Source organism: Haliotis asinina, chromosome 11 (assembly GCF_037392515.1).
Source record: "Haliotis asinina isolate JCU_RB_2024 chromosome 11, JCU_Hal_asi_v2, whole genome shotgun sequence".
NCBI classification, from domain to species: Eukaryota; Metazoa; Mollusca; class Gastropoda; order Lepetellida; family Haliotidae; genus Haliotis; species Haliotis asinina.
In genome coordinates this window covers 25,663,737-25,677,327 of record NC_090290.1, presented here as the reverse complement: position 1 = coordinate 25,677,327, position 13,591 = coordinate 25,663,737, and the positions used below count along the sequence as shown (strand labels likewise).

The following is a 13,591-nucleotide window of genomic DNA, read 5'->3' as shown; positions in this document are numbered from 1 at the left end:
CCAGTTTATATACACAGGCACTAATTTGAAGGAGATGCAATATTACGCAAACACAAACGGTGCCAGATCTAAGTATTCAGCATTGAGAGGTCATTAGAAATTTCACGCCAGCAAATCCTGTAAAGGGACGTCAGCAAATCTCTGTCCCCAAACCTGATTATCATCCCTACTGCAATTCTAAAGCCCTAAAAATGAAGCATGTCAAGATGTCTTCAGGTTCCTCTCCTATTTCAATGGGACCCCTTTTCACTTACGTCTCTTCACTTACTTATAGATATAATTGGATTATATTGGATCTTGATGATACGATAGCTTTGACTCAAACACAAGTAAATGTCCAAAGCAGAATTTCATGAAAAGACTTGTCTGCCTCTGATCAGTCAGTCAGTAGTGGGTTTGTGCTCGGTTCAGAACACATGCCACAGGTAATATAGGTTATCACACGAGTGTGTTCTGGGATGGTTAATATCCTGCTTTTGGAATATTAAGTTTGTTTTCACTGACTTACAAAATCAAAATTACTTTTCACTGGTAGTAAAATATTTATTATTGATGGACATTAGGGTTTTACATGGCATCGCTTCTAACATAACAATTTCACTCTAGGAAGCGAGGCGGGGGTCGATATAATATTACTTACGATAATATTGTCACTTCGACCACAACCTTGCTTCCGTGGAAGAAAGCGTTATATTCATGCAAAATCCTTTTGGTCAGCAATGTGTAGTCAGCAGTCTTGATCTTATAAACTCGATGAAACCTGAACTCCATTTTCAATCCTGAAAGCGTGGAAGGGGGCGTACCATTCGATTTAGTATATACCACCGGCTTCCACAACGGTCGCTTTGCACACACAAGCAACCAATTGAACCACAAACTACGGGGTCCGGTGGAAATCTGTGCATCTGTGCATCATCCGACTCCAAGGAGTAACTGACGGCAACACAACAATTCAAGATGTCTTTGGTCGAAAAATCAGCAAAATGACGACCTTCCTACACATTTTCTATACAATCAGGGAGACTATATATAGACGTAGATTATCCCTGATACAACTAAAAATTAATGAAAATCGTTCCTTCTATGACGTCACAGCAGGGCTCTGGCGACAGAGGTACGTCACCTGTCTGTGGTTCCGTTTGCGGGCGAGAGAGAAGCAGACGGCTTTTTGGCAACTTTTAAGCGCTTGATGATGATGAACCACAATTTTTTTTAAAACCACAATTAATGGTGTTCCGTTTATGACTTACCAGAAGTCTTTCATATGCAGTGGTAAAAAGAGTACCCTAAACTGAGTTTATTCGTTCTGTAAGAACGGTGTTGATGAATTCTGCTTATATGGTACTTTGGTATTCGTTGTTTGTGAGTGATATTTAAAGAGGAAAGTTCTTATTTTATCTTTATTATACTAAGAAAGTGAAATCCCAAATATGACATATGTTGAATTATAAATAAGTCTGACAAATCCACACAGCGCGCCCGTACAGCTGATTGGCCAAAATTGATGCATGATCCAGTTTTGATTGACAGACTGGATCGGTCTATTGAGTTTGAGCCCAGTATTTTGTCACAGATGCTTCTTTGTGACGTCACATCATGTTTTCTATTATCGATGACGTCACAAAACGGCACACATCATCCAAGATGGTTTCCAGTCATAAGGGCCCGCCAATCTTAGCCGGTAGGCTCTCGCTGACTAACCCAGAGGTGTACTGGCTGAGTGATGTCTTCTACAGATCGGCGTTTTATGTGACTCTCCTGTCATGGGTTATTTGTTTGGCAGACCCATTTCTTATGCTTGGGTAAGTTAACGTCACGTGGAATAATGTGTCTTGTAGATGCAGAACCTATTTTTTTGTGTACACGTACAAATAAGCTCATAATTTTGGTCAAGAAATTTTGTATATTCCCTTCCTTTTCTGCCCAGCATTCCCATGCATTTCGTGACAAGTACAAGCACCCAGAGCAGCGACCATATGGAAAATACTTGGGATGACGAAACAAGGAAAGATTGGATATGGCGCCATGTGCGTATTTACAGGGAGTCTATCCTGGTATGTTTGTATGTTTGAAGAAGTTGCCGATGTTGATGCAGTCGAAGGCAAATGAAAAATAAAGTGATAAAAAAACCAAACAAACAAAAAGCTAAAACAAACGCAAACACATAAATAAACGAAGAAAAAAAACATAAAAAGAACAAGGTTTAGAGTTGGGGTGGCGTGACACTAAACAATATGGATGGTAGGTATCGGTATTCTGTAGGTGTACCCCTATCGCTATACATATTTGGTGTGTTCAAACATGCCTAGGGCCCAAGTACAGGCCTTTGAAAATCTGGTTTAGAATACTAGGCGACTAACGGAATAGGGTGGTCAAAGGGTATAGCAACTTGGGAGCTGTTTGTTTGGGTTGTGAGTATTGACGAACTAGTTGGGGACTGGAAACGTTTTTGTGGTGAGGGCATTTCAAGATTTGACGATACCAGTTACAACTATGTTCCATCTTATCCCCACTCGTGAGTAGAACCAATTTTCCTCATAGATTTAAAAAAACGAATTTCCGTTACACAGTAGGTTGACATTGAACGAACTTCAGAGACGGATACAGTTTTTCGAGAGAGGGGGTGATGTGCACACTATTGAGAAAGCGGACAAAAAGGGGAGGTGGGGTCGGGGGGTGTGGTGGTGGTGGATGGGTACCCCTGCACCCCCCTCTGGATCCTTTGAGCTTGTTGTGTGTCACACGGGTTGGGCAGAGTAACATCGACCAACCTCGGGCAGCTGTGTGACCAATATTTGTTTTTGACTGATTCCTGCAATGCTGATGAAGTGAAGTCTGGTAGATATTTGTCATGATTAGGGAACGATTTTGTCGCTGAACATTAGTGATGTCGCCATTAGCGTTATTGTTATTTGCAAACCCAATTCATGTGTCAATATATCATGGCATTATCGTGACGTAACCATGTCCAACCACCATCGTCTGTGAGTGGCATTTTAGTTTGGGAAAACAATACTGACAATCTATATGGATGACAACTTCTTGTATTTCGTGAGTGCGACATTTAGAAACACATTATTGCACCGTTATTTCTGGATGACAACACTATAAGATTCTATACAACAAATACTTATGGATGACAACATATTTCATTCAAGAGCACAACGTTTTGATACAGGTGTTTGTATCGTTTTCTTGCATCGTTGTCGAAACGTAGTGTTCTTGAATGAAAGAAGTTAACACCATTCGTCCTTGTTCTATCTGATATGTCGCACTCACGAAATATTGGAAGTTCTTATCCACAAAAGTTGTTTATCCCTTATCTGTCTACCCTGTTATAACCTTCCTGTTATATCCATTCTGTCTATCCTCTTATAACCTTCCTGTTATAACCATTCTGTGTATCCTGTTATAACCAACCTGTGTATCCTAGTTGATGGAGATGAGAGATACAGCCTCGGTGTTCATGCTAGTTGCCTGTATATTGCGGATCTGGCCCCGGACCTTCAGCCAAATACAACTCCACTCATATGCAGGTATAGTCTCGATCGCAAACAGGGGAAAATAGTTGATAAGTTGTTGATGAGTTGTTGATGAGTTGTTGAGTTGGGTTTACGTCACACCAGCATTATTCCAGCTATATAGTGACGAAATCTGGTTTGCATCCCTTACCATTTTAAGTACATGGTCCTAAACTCACAAAACATATATTTTCATCTCACCACAATTTAGAAACAGAAGATGTTATAGCACTGGATAAAAAAGCAATTCGTTATTCTCCCCATGAAACTACAATTTGTGAGGTAGGTCACCTTCCTTCAGGAAATTTAGATCAGGTGCCCCCTCACACGAGAAGACAGATCTCTAAGATTTCTCGCAACATAACGGGAGGTCCTTGCAGTTGAAAACTCCACACAGTTAAGCAAAATATGCCTGATGGTGAACACCTCATTGCAGGCGATACCCATGGGAGGCCCATCACCATCCGTTTTCAGCATCTAGGCATGGGTAAAACGGCTGTGGCCAATACGGCATCGTCGTAAAACTTCATCACGTCTTGACTGACTCCTAAGTAGGTATAGTCAATTGTTGGCTTCAGTTCATGAAGTTTATTTCTTCCTACCTGGGTGTCCCACCTTTTTTGCATGAGGTCAGCAGTATAACTTTTGATAGTGGGTTTGAAGTGGAAGTACGCTATCAGTAGTGGAGATAAGGGCTTGTCAAGAACTGTTTTAGCTGCGGCATTGGCAGCCAGCAGAGGACGATGTCACACAGGCCAGTAGAAAGATCGTTGTAAAGTTGTAAAATGTCCAGGATGATAGGGTGACCTGAAGTAGCATTTTGAAGTGCAGGCAGGATTATGAATCTGTAAACACGATGAAATTTTTTGAATGGCTCTGGTATCTTATATAAGTCAAAGCTGTGACTATAGCTTTGGCCTGGGCGGTGAAGATGGAACTGTTGTCTGGGATTCTAGATGGGACAGTCTTGGGTCCAATGACTGTAGCACTGGCAACTTGGCCATCATCCTTGGTTCCGTGAGTGAAAATGGATCTATGAGTGTTATATACTTGGATCGTAACTGGTTGTCTTCCTGTTGGAACACCAAAGGGTTTGTTTCTGACTTTTTGAGTTTGGTAATGGCAAGATCGATCTGTGGATTCACCATCTGCCAGGGTGGCGAAGATAGAAGCCGATAAGATGCTATGATATTGAGATCAATTTTAGCTGCAGATATGTGTGTTTGAACTCTGATTCCAAATGGTGGAACCAGGCTTGGCACTTTAGGAAATGTGCTTTTACGTAGAGGCTTGGAAACACAGTTGTATGCTGGATTGGACTCATTTGACCGTAATTTAGTGATATATTGCAGTGCGATCGCGTTGCTCGAGGAAGGGTTTGTTAGGCTCCGCATATAGACTGTCTACCGGAGAGATCCCAAAGGCTTTCTAAGTCGAAAAAGACAGATACAACATGTTTTGTTGACAATGGAATTTTCTATAAATGATTCCAGACTCACTAGATGGTCAGTGGTACTTCGGTTCTTTCGGAAACCTCATTGGAGGTCACTAAGGACAATATCAATCGATTGTTCACCATGCGTTCCATTGTTTTACAAACACAAGTTAGTTAGTGATGTAGGACGGTAGTTGAGGGATTAGTATGATCCCGGACAGACTTTGCTATAGGGATGATGATGATTTCCGGTTGTCCAAATGACATCAAATGCACAGAGTAGAGTTTCTTAGCTTGAATCAGGGGGATGAATATCATCAGCTCCTGCCGCAGCGTCGTAAGTCTGCCCATGCAGGGCAGTACATAAGTCGTCAAAAGAAAAAGTTTCGTTGTAATTCTTGCCAGTTAAAATTGACTAATTTCTTTTCTTGTTGGGTTTGGTATTTCGGGAACATATGGTTATAATTTGATGAGGAGTCGTTGGCCAAAGCTTCAGCAAGTTTGTTTGCATACAAATACTCAAATATATTTGTTAAAATAGAGTTATCATCTTTGAGATGGAGAACAACAGATTTGGATGCTTTGCCCTTAATCTTTTGAATCATGTTCCACACCTTGGACATGGGTGTGCGGGAGTTGATTTCGGACACGTAGTTCCACCATGACCTGCGTTTAGTTTGCTTAAAGGTACGTCTGGTCACGGCATTTGTCATTTTAACGGCATTTAGGTTATGCGCAGTAGGATGGTGTCGGAAATTATGTCCCGCCCTCTTCCTATTTTTTTCTTGCTTGTTTGCATAAAACCATGTGTGGGTTTTCAGAGGGCATGGGAATGGCTTTGTCTCCAATGGCATTAAGACGTCTGAAAATAGTTCCATGGGATCTGGAACATTTCTGAAATTGTCAGGTTTAAATAAGGTTTTCAGAACATAGGGTTTGGAATAATGGCCAACTGGCCTTAGTAAAATTCCGTCTTGTTGAAAGTGGTTCATCCGCGGGGTTGTTAGAAAGTGGTCGCTTCCACAAAGGTCATCATGGACCGACCATTCAAAACTCGTTTAGAAGATTAGAATCTGAAAATAATAGGTCAAGAACAGAGTAGGTTCCAGTGGCAGGATGGAGATAAGTGTTTGAGCCATCGTTGAAGATCTCCCCCATAGGTGGTTATGACTGTTCATATTGCCCATGATTATGCAGGGCTCCTGTAGGTTTTACACCGGGAGGAGAAACAGAATGGTAGGAACGGTAAGGACGGCTGTAAAATTTATCAGTTCTTTTTAAGTAGGTTTCTTGGAGACAAAAGGCAGCTCGTATAAAATCTTGGATCAATAACTGCAGTTGCATTGAATCATGTTTTGTGGCTTCATGGTGCTCCCACTGGTGATATGTCACGTGAGCGTGTGGTAGCGTATGAGGTATTTCTGTTTGTGTCAGGTGGAGATGGAGTGACCTTCATATCCAGAGGTCCAAAGGAGTTATGGACTTCGACGGGGTTTGGCAGTTGCTCAGGCTGCCTTAGTTTCTGTAGTTTATTTTCCCCCTTTCCTTCCTCTCTTGAGCGCAGAGTCTCGGTTTCAGGTTTTGACGTTGGTTCTGTTGGTTCTGGAGATAGATTGGTTGAGATGGGCTGAGAAGATGTGACCCATGTCAGAGCGGTTTAGCACGAGATAGCTGCAGTAGTGACAGAAGGACGGGAGACGACTGAAGATGTGACCGATGTCAGATCGGCCTGGCACGAGATAACTGCAGTAGTCACAGAAGGGCGGGAGACGACAGAAGATGTCACCCATGTCAGATCGGCCTAGCACGAGATAGCTGCAGTAGTGACAGAAGGACGGGAGACGACAGAAGATGTGACCGATGTCAGATCGGCCTGGCACGAGATAGCTGCTGTAGTCACAGAAGGACGGGAGACGATAGAAGATGTGACCCATGTCAGATCTGTCTGGCACGAGATAGCTGCAGTAGTGATAGAAGGACGGGAGACGACTGAAGATGTGACCGATGTCAGATCGGCCTGGCACGAGATAGCTGCTGTAGTCACAGAGGGGCGGGAGACGACAGAAGATGTGACCCATGTCAGATCTGTCTGGCACGAGATAGCTGCAGTAGTGACAGAAGGACGGGAGACGACAGAAGATGTCACCCATGTCAGATCTGTCTGGCACGAGATAGCTGCAGTAGTGATAGAAGGACGGGAGACGACTGAAGATGTGACCGATGTCAGATCGGCCTGGCACGAGATAGCTGCTGTAGTCACAGAGGGACGGGAGACGACAGAAGATGTCACCCATGTCAGATCTGTCTGGCACGAGATAGCTGCAGTAGTGATAGAAGGACGGGAGACGACTGAAGATGTGACCGATGTCAGATCGGCCTGGCACGAGATAACTGCAGTAGTCACAGAAGGGCGGGAGACGACAGAAGATGTCACCCATGTCAGATCGGCCTAGCACGAGATAGCTGCAGTAGTGACAGAAGGACGGGAGACGACAGAAGATGTGACCGATGTCAGATCGGCCTGGCACGAGATAGCTGCTGTAGTCACAGAGGGACGGGAGACGACAGAAGATGTGACCCATGTCAGATCTGTCTGGCACGAGATAGCTGCAGTAGTGATAGAAGGACGGGAGACGACAGAAGATGTGACCGATGTCAGATCGGCCTGGCACGAGATAGCTGCAGTAGTCACAGAAGGACGGGAGACGACAGAAGATGTGACCGATGTCAGATCTGTCTGGCACGAGATAGCTGCAGTAGTGATAGAAGGACGGGAGACGACAGAAGATGTGACCGATGTCAGATCTGTCTGGCACGAGATAGCTGCAGTAGTGACAGAAGGACGGGAGACGACAGAAGATGTGACCGATGTCAGATCGGTCTAGCACGAGATAGCTGCAGTAGTCACAGAAGGTGTAGGGAGTAGGTGATGGTTGCATGGGTTACAGTTAAACTTGCAACCTTCTTCTTAGCTTCGTAAAAGGAGATATTTTCTTTATGTTTGATCTTTAGAATGTGTGATTAGCATTGTCACACTAAACAAGACTTGGAATAGGCCATATGGTTACCACCGCAGTTTGGACATTTCGTTTCCTAGGTATAGTCATCGCCCTTATGGTTGTCACCACAACGGTAGCAGACAGCAGAGGACGACAGGACATGGATCCAGGTGCAAACTTTTGACAGTTGTAACACCGGAGTGATTGGGGGCGTACACCCCCACGATAATGCTGCAATGATCAACTTTAATCGAGTCAAGAATCTTTGCTCGCGGAAATGCAAAGAGATATTTGTGTTTGTTGTGTTTGTTGGTTGATGGTTGAACAATACCGTCCTTCTAGGAAATGGATCGTCCTACAGCTGTGACAATTTATTCTTCAGTCATGTGAGACAGGCATCGACCACTGTCCCGTACAATGCCTCTTCACGACTTAAGTGTTTTGTCCGCTGAGACTGAAACCTTGATATTGACAAATTCTTTTATTCTGAGCAGATTTAAGGACTGTTGTCTCCGAGTATATTTTGTCAGGAGCGAGCCGGATCGGAGCTTAGCGAGACAGGAAACCTAACCGCAGATAACAGCGATACACTTGGAGATTGCAAAAGGGTTCGGTTGCATGGGTTGCTTGTCACACGCTTCAGTGATGAGGAAGCGTGGCCAGTAGTCAGATCGTACTCTCGTCGGAGTCGGCGTGTCTTCGTTTTGAACCGTGGTGTTGGGAAGCCACGTTGTTTGGGATATGGTTCACCACCACCTCCCCACCCTCCATGGAGGGTAAACGGTGACGATCTTACTTTGCTTCGGATCCCCGAGCTGCAAAGGCCAGGGATATGGGGGTGTTGTACTCCAGCAATGTCTACCAGATCAAAGATCAGCATAGTTCCGTCAGTGACAATCAGTTGGTGACGTACAGTAATCGGTGGTCATCATCACCAGATTGGCTCATGAGCCACCACCGTCTCTGCATGGGTCTGCACAGTTCAAAGGTGTTATGCTATGCCAAATTTTGTATAAGTGTTCCATGCTCAGGGCACGGCGTGACCATGCGATTGGTAGAATCGGTCCTATTCTACCACCCGCCTAGGTCAAGTTAGGGTCGAAGTGGTGTGCTGGATTATTGAACACTAGTGCCGTTTCCGTCATCCTAAAACACTAGACTCCCTTCCTCTGCCGACACAGGGACGCATCCCACGCCAAATAGGTTGCCCAGTTTGGTTGCCTCATGCAACCAACAATGGGGTGCTGTGGACCTATTCGACCCCGGGTCCACACAGGGATGAAAATCTATTGCCGTTACCCAGCACCCACAACGAGGAGGTTGCCTTACCATGGAGGGTAGCTTCAGAACAGAAGTCTACATATTAATAAGAAAAGCCTGGGTTCTTTGACGTTCTCTATTACACACGCGTTCTGAATATCGATCTTTATGAGATATTGGTTATTTGAAACAAGTGTTATGTAACCAGCTGAAAGCTTTTAACGAGTGTTGTGTAACCAAGCTAGGTTCTCCAACGATTGTGACATCACAATGCCGAACTTTCTGTTGCCACCTCGATATTTTATATTAACATTATTTAGAGGATATTAAATGATCGCCTAAGGCATACTATGTTTACGACACGAGTGCCTAAATGTTGGTATTTCCCAAGCGAGAGCAAGGGACATACCGATATTTAGGCACGAGTGTCGTAAACATAGTATGTTATGGACACGAATATAATATTCAGTTTGTTACCGAAGTCCTTAAATTGAGGAAAATAAACCCAAATGTGTTTCCAAACATGGGCTGACTATCCGCCGTCGCCGCATGTAAAACGCAACGTCTCAGAAGAACCGTTGTTCATGACGTCACGTCACCATGACAGAGTACAATCATTTTGCCCTAGGGCATCGTATGAAATATATGAACCCACGCATATTCGCCCTCGTAGGTAATAAACCTCCATTCAAGCAGTTTGGGGCCAAAACTGTGAACCGAACAAAACGTTACGTTTGTTGATAATCAGCTCGTAAATGAATCCACACGTTAAACAATATCTAGTATGAATATATTCCATTTTCAACATCCGCTCGTCTTGTAATGTCTGTATATTAACAGGCCGAGTAATGAAAAGAAGTAATCGTGTGGCTCAAACCACAGGACCCTACTTGAAGAAATTTCGTCAGGGTTTACGCCATCTGGCGGAGGTTACAGAAACTCTTCGTCTGGAGAAGGAGAAGCTCGCCCGCAGGAGAAAGAAGGTCTACACGAAGTACAGCTTGGCAGGTACGGTGGTTCAATACCTGATACGTGGATTGTGCTTGTGCTTTTAGGGTGAGTGAGTTAATATTTTACATCTCCTCAGCATTAGTTCAACTATGCAGTCTCCACATACACACACACACGCACGCACGCACACACACACACACATTTCCTTTAATTTCAGATGGCTATCAAACGGTTTGGGCCTAAAATACGTCTCATACGTGCGTGATAAAAACAACTGTATGACACTGAAGAATGGTTTGCATCATTAACATATAAGTAATAGTGACATGTACAGGGCGTTAGTTTCCGGTCACGTTTCAATGGAGATGCAGGTGATTAGATGTCACGCCCCGTAGACTAGCGACATGTGCATTTCAATATTACGATCAAAACCATTCAATATCACAGTTATTTTTATCATGCACATGTCAGAAGTATTTTAGGCTCAAAACATTTTTAAAGTCCACGTAGTTCACGAAGAGATTTCCCGCTCACATGGATCTTTCAGATTTACTGTTTAAATGCATATGAAAAGTCCACACAGTAAAGCAGAATATGCATCGTAAGAGGTATACTTAAGAGGTCTTTCTCCATCTGTTTTGAGCGGATTGTCATGAGTAAACTGACTGTGACCATTACATGTATGGTGAGGCGTTCTTGTAAGAGTAAAACTTACTAGCTAACCTACAAAACGGAGATTAGTTTTGCTATGTCTTAGAATCTTTCACGACGCCAGAAGCCCATGCTTATCCGACACTTAGAGGTATCGGCTGTTTCGTCGGGCACTGTGATTTGAATTGGTTGATAGTGTAGCAGCACACAGCGGCAACGTGCGTCGTTGTTCGTAATATAACTTACTGGATTATCTGCCCCAAGATTTTCTGCCGGCCTACTTTTAGAATTCAGCGGCACAAAACTTACAAGTTATATCGCAATACTTATGACATATTTTGTGAAACTCTGTTACCAAAAACACTCGAGCATATTGAAATCTTTTATGTATCTACTTCGGTTTTCAGAAGAGACATTACTTCGGGATATACGCAGTAAGGAAAAACTTATCGGATTCTTGAGGACACAGATGCAATGCCAAACACTTGGTTTGAAGGAAGTGACGTCATCGGTGAAAGTCTCGCGAGACCAACTCGAAGTACAACGAGAAGAAAACAAGTCTATTTTAGACCAGTTAGAATATTTTGCCCACATAGCACAGTTTCGTTAGTATTTACAAAAGTACAAATGCGTAACATTCGGTTTGAATCTGTATTGGATAATCTGACAGACACTTCTTACTGTGTATAAGGCTCGATTTCGTACCGCTGCAGTTCATGTTGGTTTTGATAGCAAAATAGTTGGTCTTCACAAAATATATAATTGCATTCTTCAGTTATGATTGAACAAGTTCCACATCGAGGTCTGCTACAGTGATAGTGTTTGTATCTTGTGAATATTTAGATGGACAAAGAATTTTAGGTTGCCATATGTTACGTATATATTTACTCCTAGATAAACCTTTTTTCATACTATCACTATCAAGGTTGTCCTCTATAATGGGTAGAACTGTAGAGTTATTAGCAATGTAGGTACAAGCAAATGGAAGAGTGTCTGTATTTGCTTCCTTTGTTTTCATAAGTATCTCTCTTTGTGAACAGCGTTTCCAACTACTCGTTGATATCCTTGAAGTTGAAGATATGTCTAACTTTGGTCACATATATGTAACTAGGCAATATTGTAACGAAAAGAAAGACGAATCGTTTCTCAAAAGTTGTGATATAAACGAAGAAAGGCTTCGCACAGTAAACGAAAGGAAGTATTGTGACTTCTCTTAATTATTACCCACAAGGGCAAGGATGAAAATCAGAGACCGAGCGTTAACTCAAATTGGAGATTGAAGGTTCATTGAAATCGTATGTATCCTGGGGCGCATCTTGTCCCGAGGGACAACTGTCCTCGAACGGCGGTTATCTTTTGCCTGTATACGTAATTAACTTCTGCCGTTCAGGTTGTTCTAACGATAAGAAAGGTGACGGTAATAATAAAATAGAACAGTATATTCGTATTATGTAAAACACTATTTTCCCCATAGCGACATGTAAACCTCACCCATTCATTGTGCACAAAATAGGGCTGATTGTCCCGTTTGAATGTTCTGTTCCGGGGGCAGTTGTGTTTATATCAACCAGGCGAGGGAAGATGTGTTTATAGATAACTAATACATTTATTGAAATGGACCTGTTTACACACCTGTCCGTATGGGGGAAACACGGTGTGGAGATGCAGCTGGCATCCTAACATCAATTTCCTCCTGGGCATCATCGGAACAATGACAACAGCAAGTTGCTTTCATTATCAACAGCATCAATAAGAATGGAAACTGGATTATCTGCAAGTAAAATACTCGTTTATCGACATCTGTAACACGTTGTTGTCTCAACATGACCGATATCGGCTCATTATCGAGCCGACATGTCACCAGCTTTCAATAGATAGTGTACTCCCATGTATATCAATGAAGTACACGATTATCTTGACATCTAAATGGACGTTCTACATTTAAAGCAAAGTCGTGGAATGTACAGAAATTGAGAAAAGGCAGACACTGACGGAACCTACTGAACGTACGGAACCTACGGAACCGTGGAAGGGACATCGGATGAAAAAATAATATCAATAGTAAGGCGTGGCCACGAGAAAATAAGCCGACGTCACGAGATAATAAGCCGACGTCACGAGATAATAAGCCGACGTCACGAGATAATAAGTCGACGTTACGAGATAATAAGCCGACGTCACGAGATAATAAGTCGACGTTACGAGATAATAAGCCGACGTCACGAGATAATAAGCCGACGTCACGAGAAAATAAGTCGACGTCACGAGATAATAAGCCGACGTCACGAGATAATAAGCCGATGTCACGAGATAATAAGTCGACGCCACGAGATAATAAAGCCACGACATAATTTGAGTTGATGATATTTAGTTAATGATTAATCTGTAATATTAATTGTGGCATGGCTCGCTGCTCCTACTATCTTTGCCATGCCTGTGGCTTTGACTCAGAAGTCCATCCATGATACGATCCTGAACATGTCCAGGACGTCATGGAAATGATGCATTTAAACTTTTTTTGGAATAGGCACATACACCATGTATAGAAAACGATCATGTCCTTTTTGCTGATGCTTGCGAACTTGTTTTTATTACTCAATTTTCTGCTTCTTTTGACAGCAACGTGATTGGCAAGATTCAGGAAAAGCATGCTAAAGATGCGGATCTCGCCTGTGAAATGTCTCGCTTGCATCCAAGGTACACTAGGCTCGGTGCCCTTGGTTTGGGACCTCCTGATCTCTTGATCAGGAGAGTGCACGGGTTCTCCACCTTTT

The 13,591-nt window shown here is 43.1% G+C and overlaps 1 protein-coding gene across 1 annotated transcript; it reads left to right on the top strand.

The window, feature by feature from the left end:
• The first annotated feature begins 1,644 nt into the window (after positions 1 to 1,644).
• LOC137256630 (uncharacterized) lies at positions 1,645 to 11,440 on the top strand. The gene is made up of 5 exons (XM_067794527.1): positions 1,645 to 1,802; positions 1,928 to 2,027; positions 3,434 to 3,536; positions 10,056 to 10,223; positions 11,225 to 11,440. Exons 1-5 carry the CDS (start codon positions 1,645 to 1,647, stop codon positions 11,425 to 11,427), a joined length of 732 nt encoding a protein of 243 aa, XP_067650628.1. The 3' UTR covers positions 11,428 to 11,440.
• Positions 11,441 to 13,591: the final 2,151 nt, after the last annotated feature.

What these genes read in the sequence shown, in the direction of transcription:
- LOC137256630 (XM_067794527.1), top strand. Translation starts at nt 1,645, where the DNA reads ATGGTTTCCAGTCATAAGGGCCCGCCAATCTTAGCCGGTAGGCTCTCG. An exon ending in GACCCATTTCTTATGCTTGG is followed by an intron (nt 1,803 to 1,927) that starts GTAAGTTAACGT and finishes TTTTCTGCCCAG; the next exon opens with CATTCCCATGCATTTCGTGA. An exon ending in CACGAAGTACAGCTTGGCAG is followed by an intron (nt 10,224 to 11,224) that starts GTACGGTGGTTC and finishes TTCGGTTTTCAG; the next exon opens with AAGAGACATTACTTCGGGAT.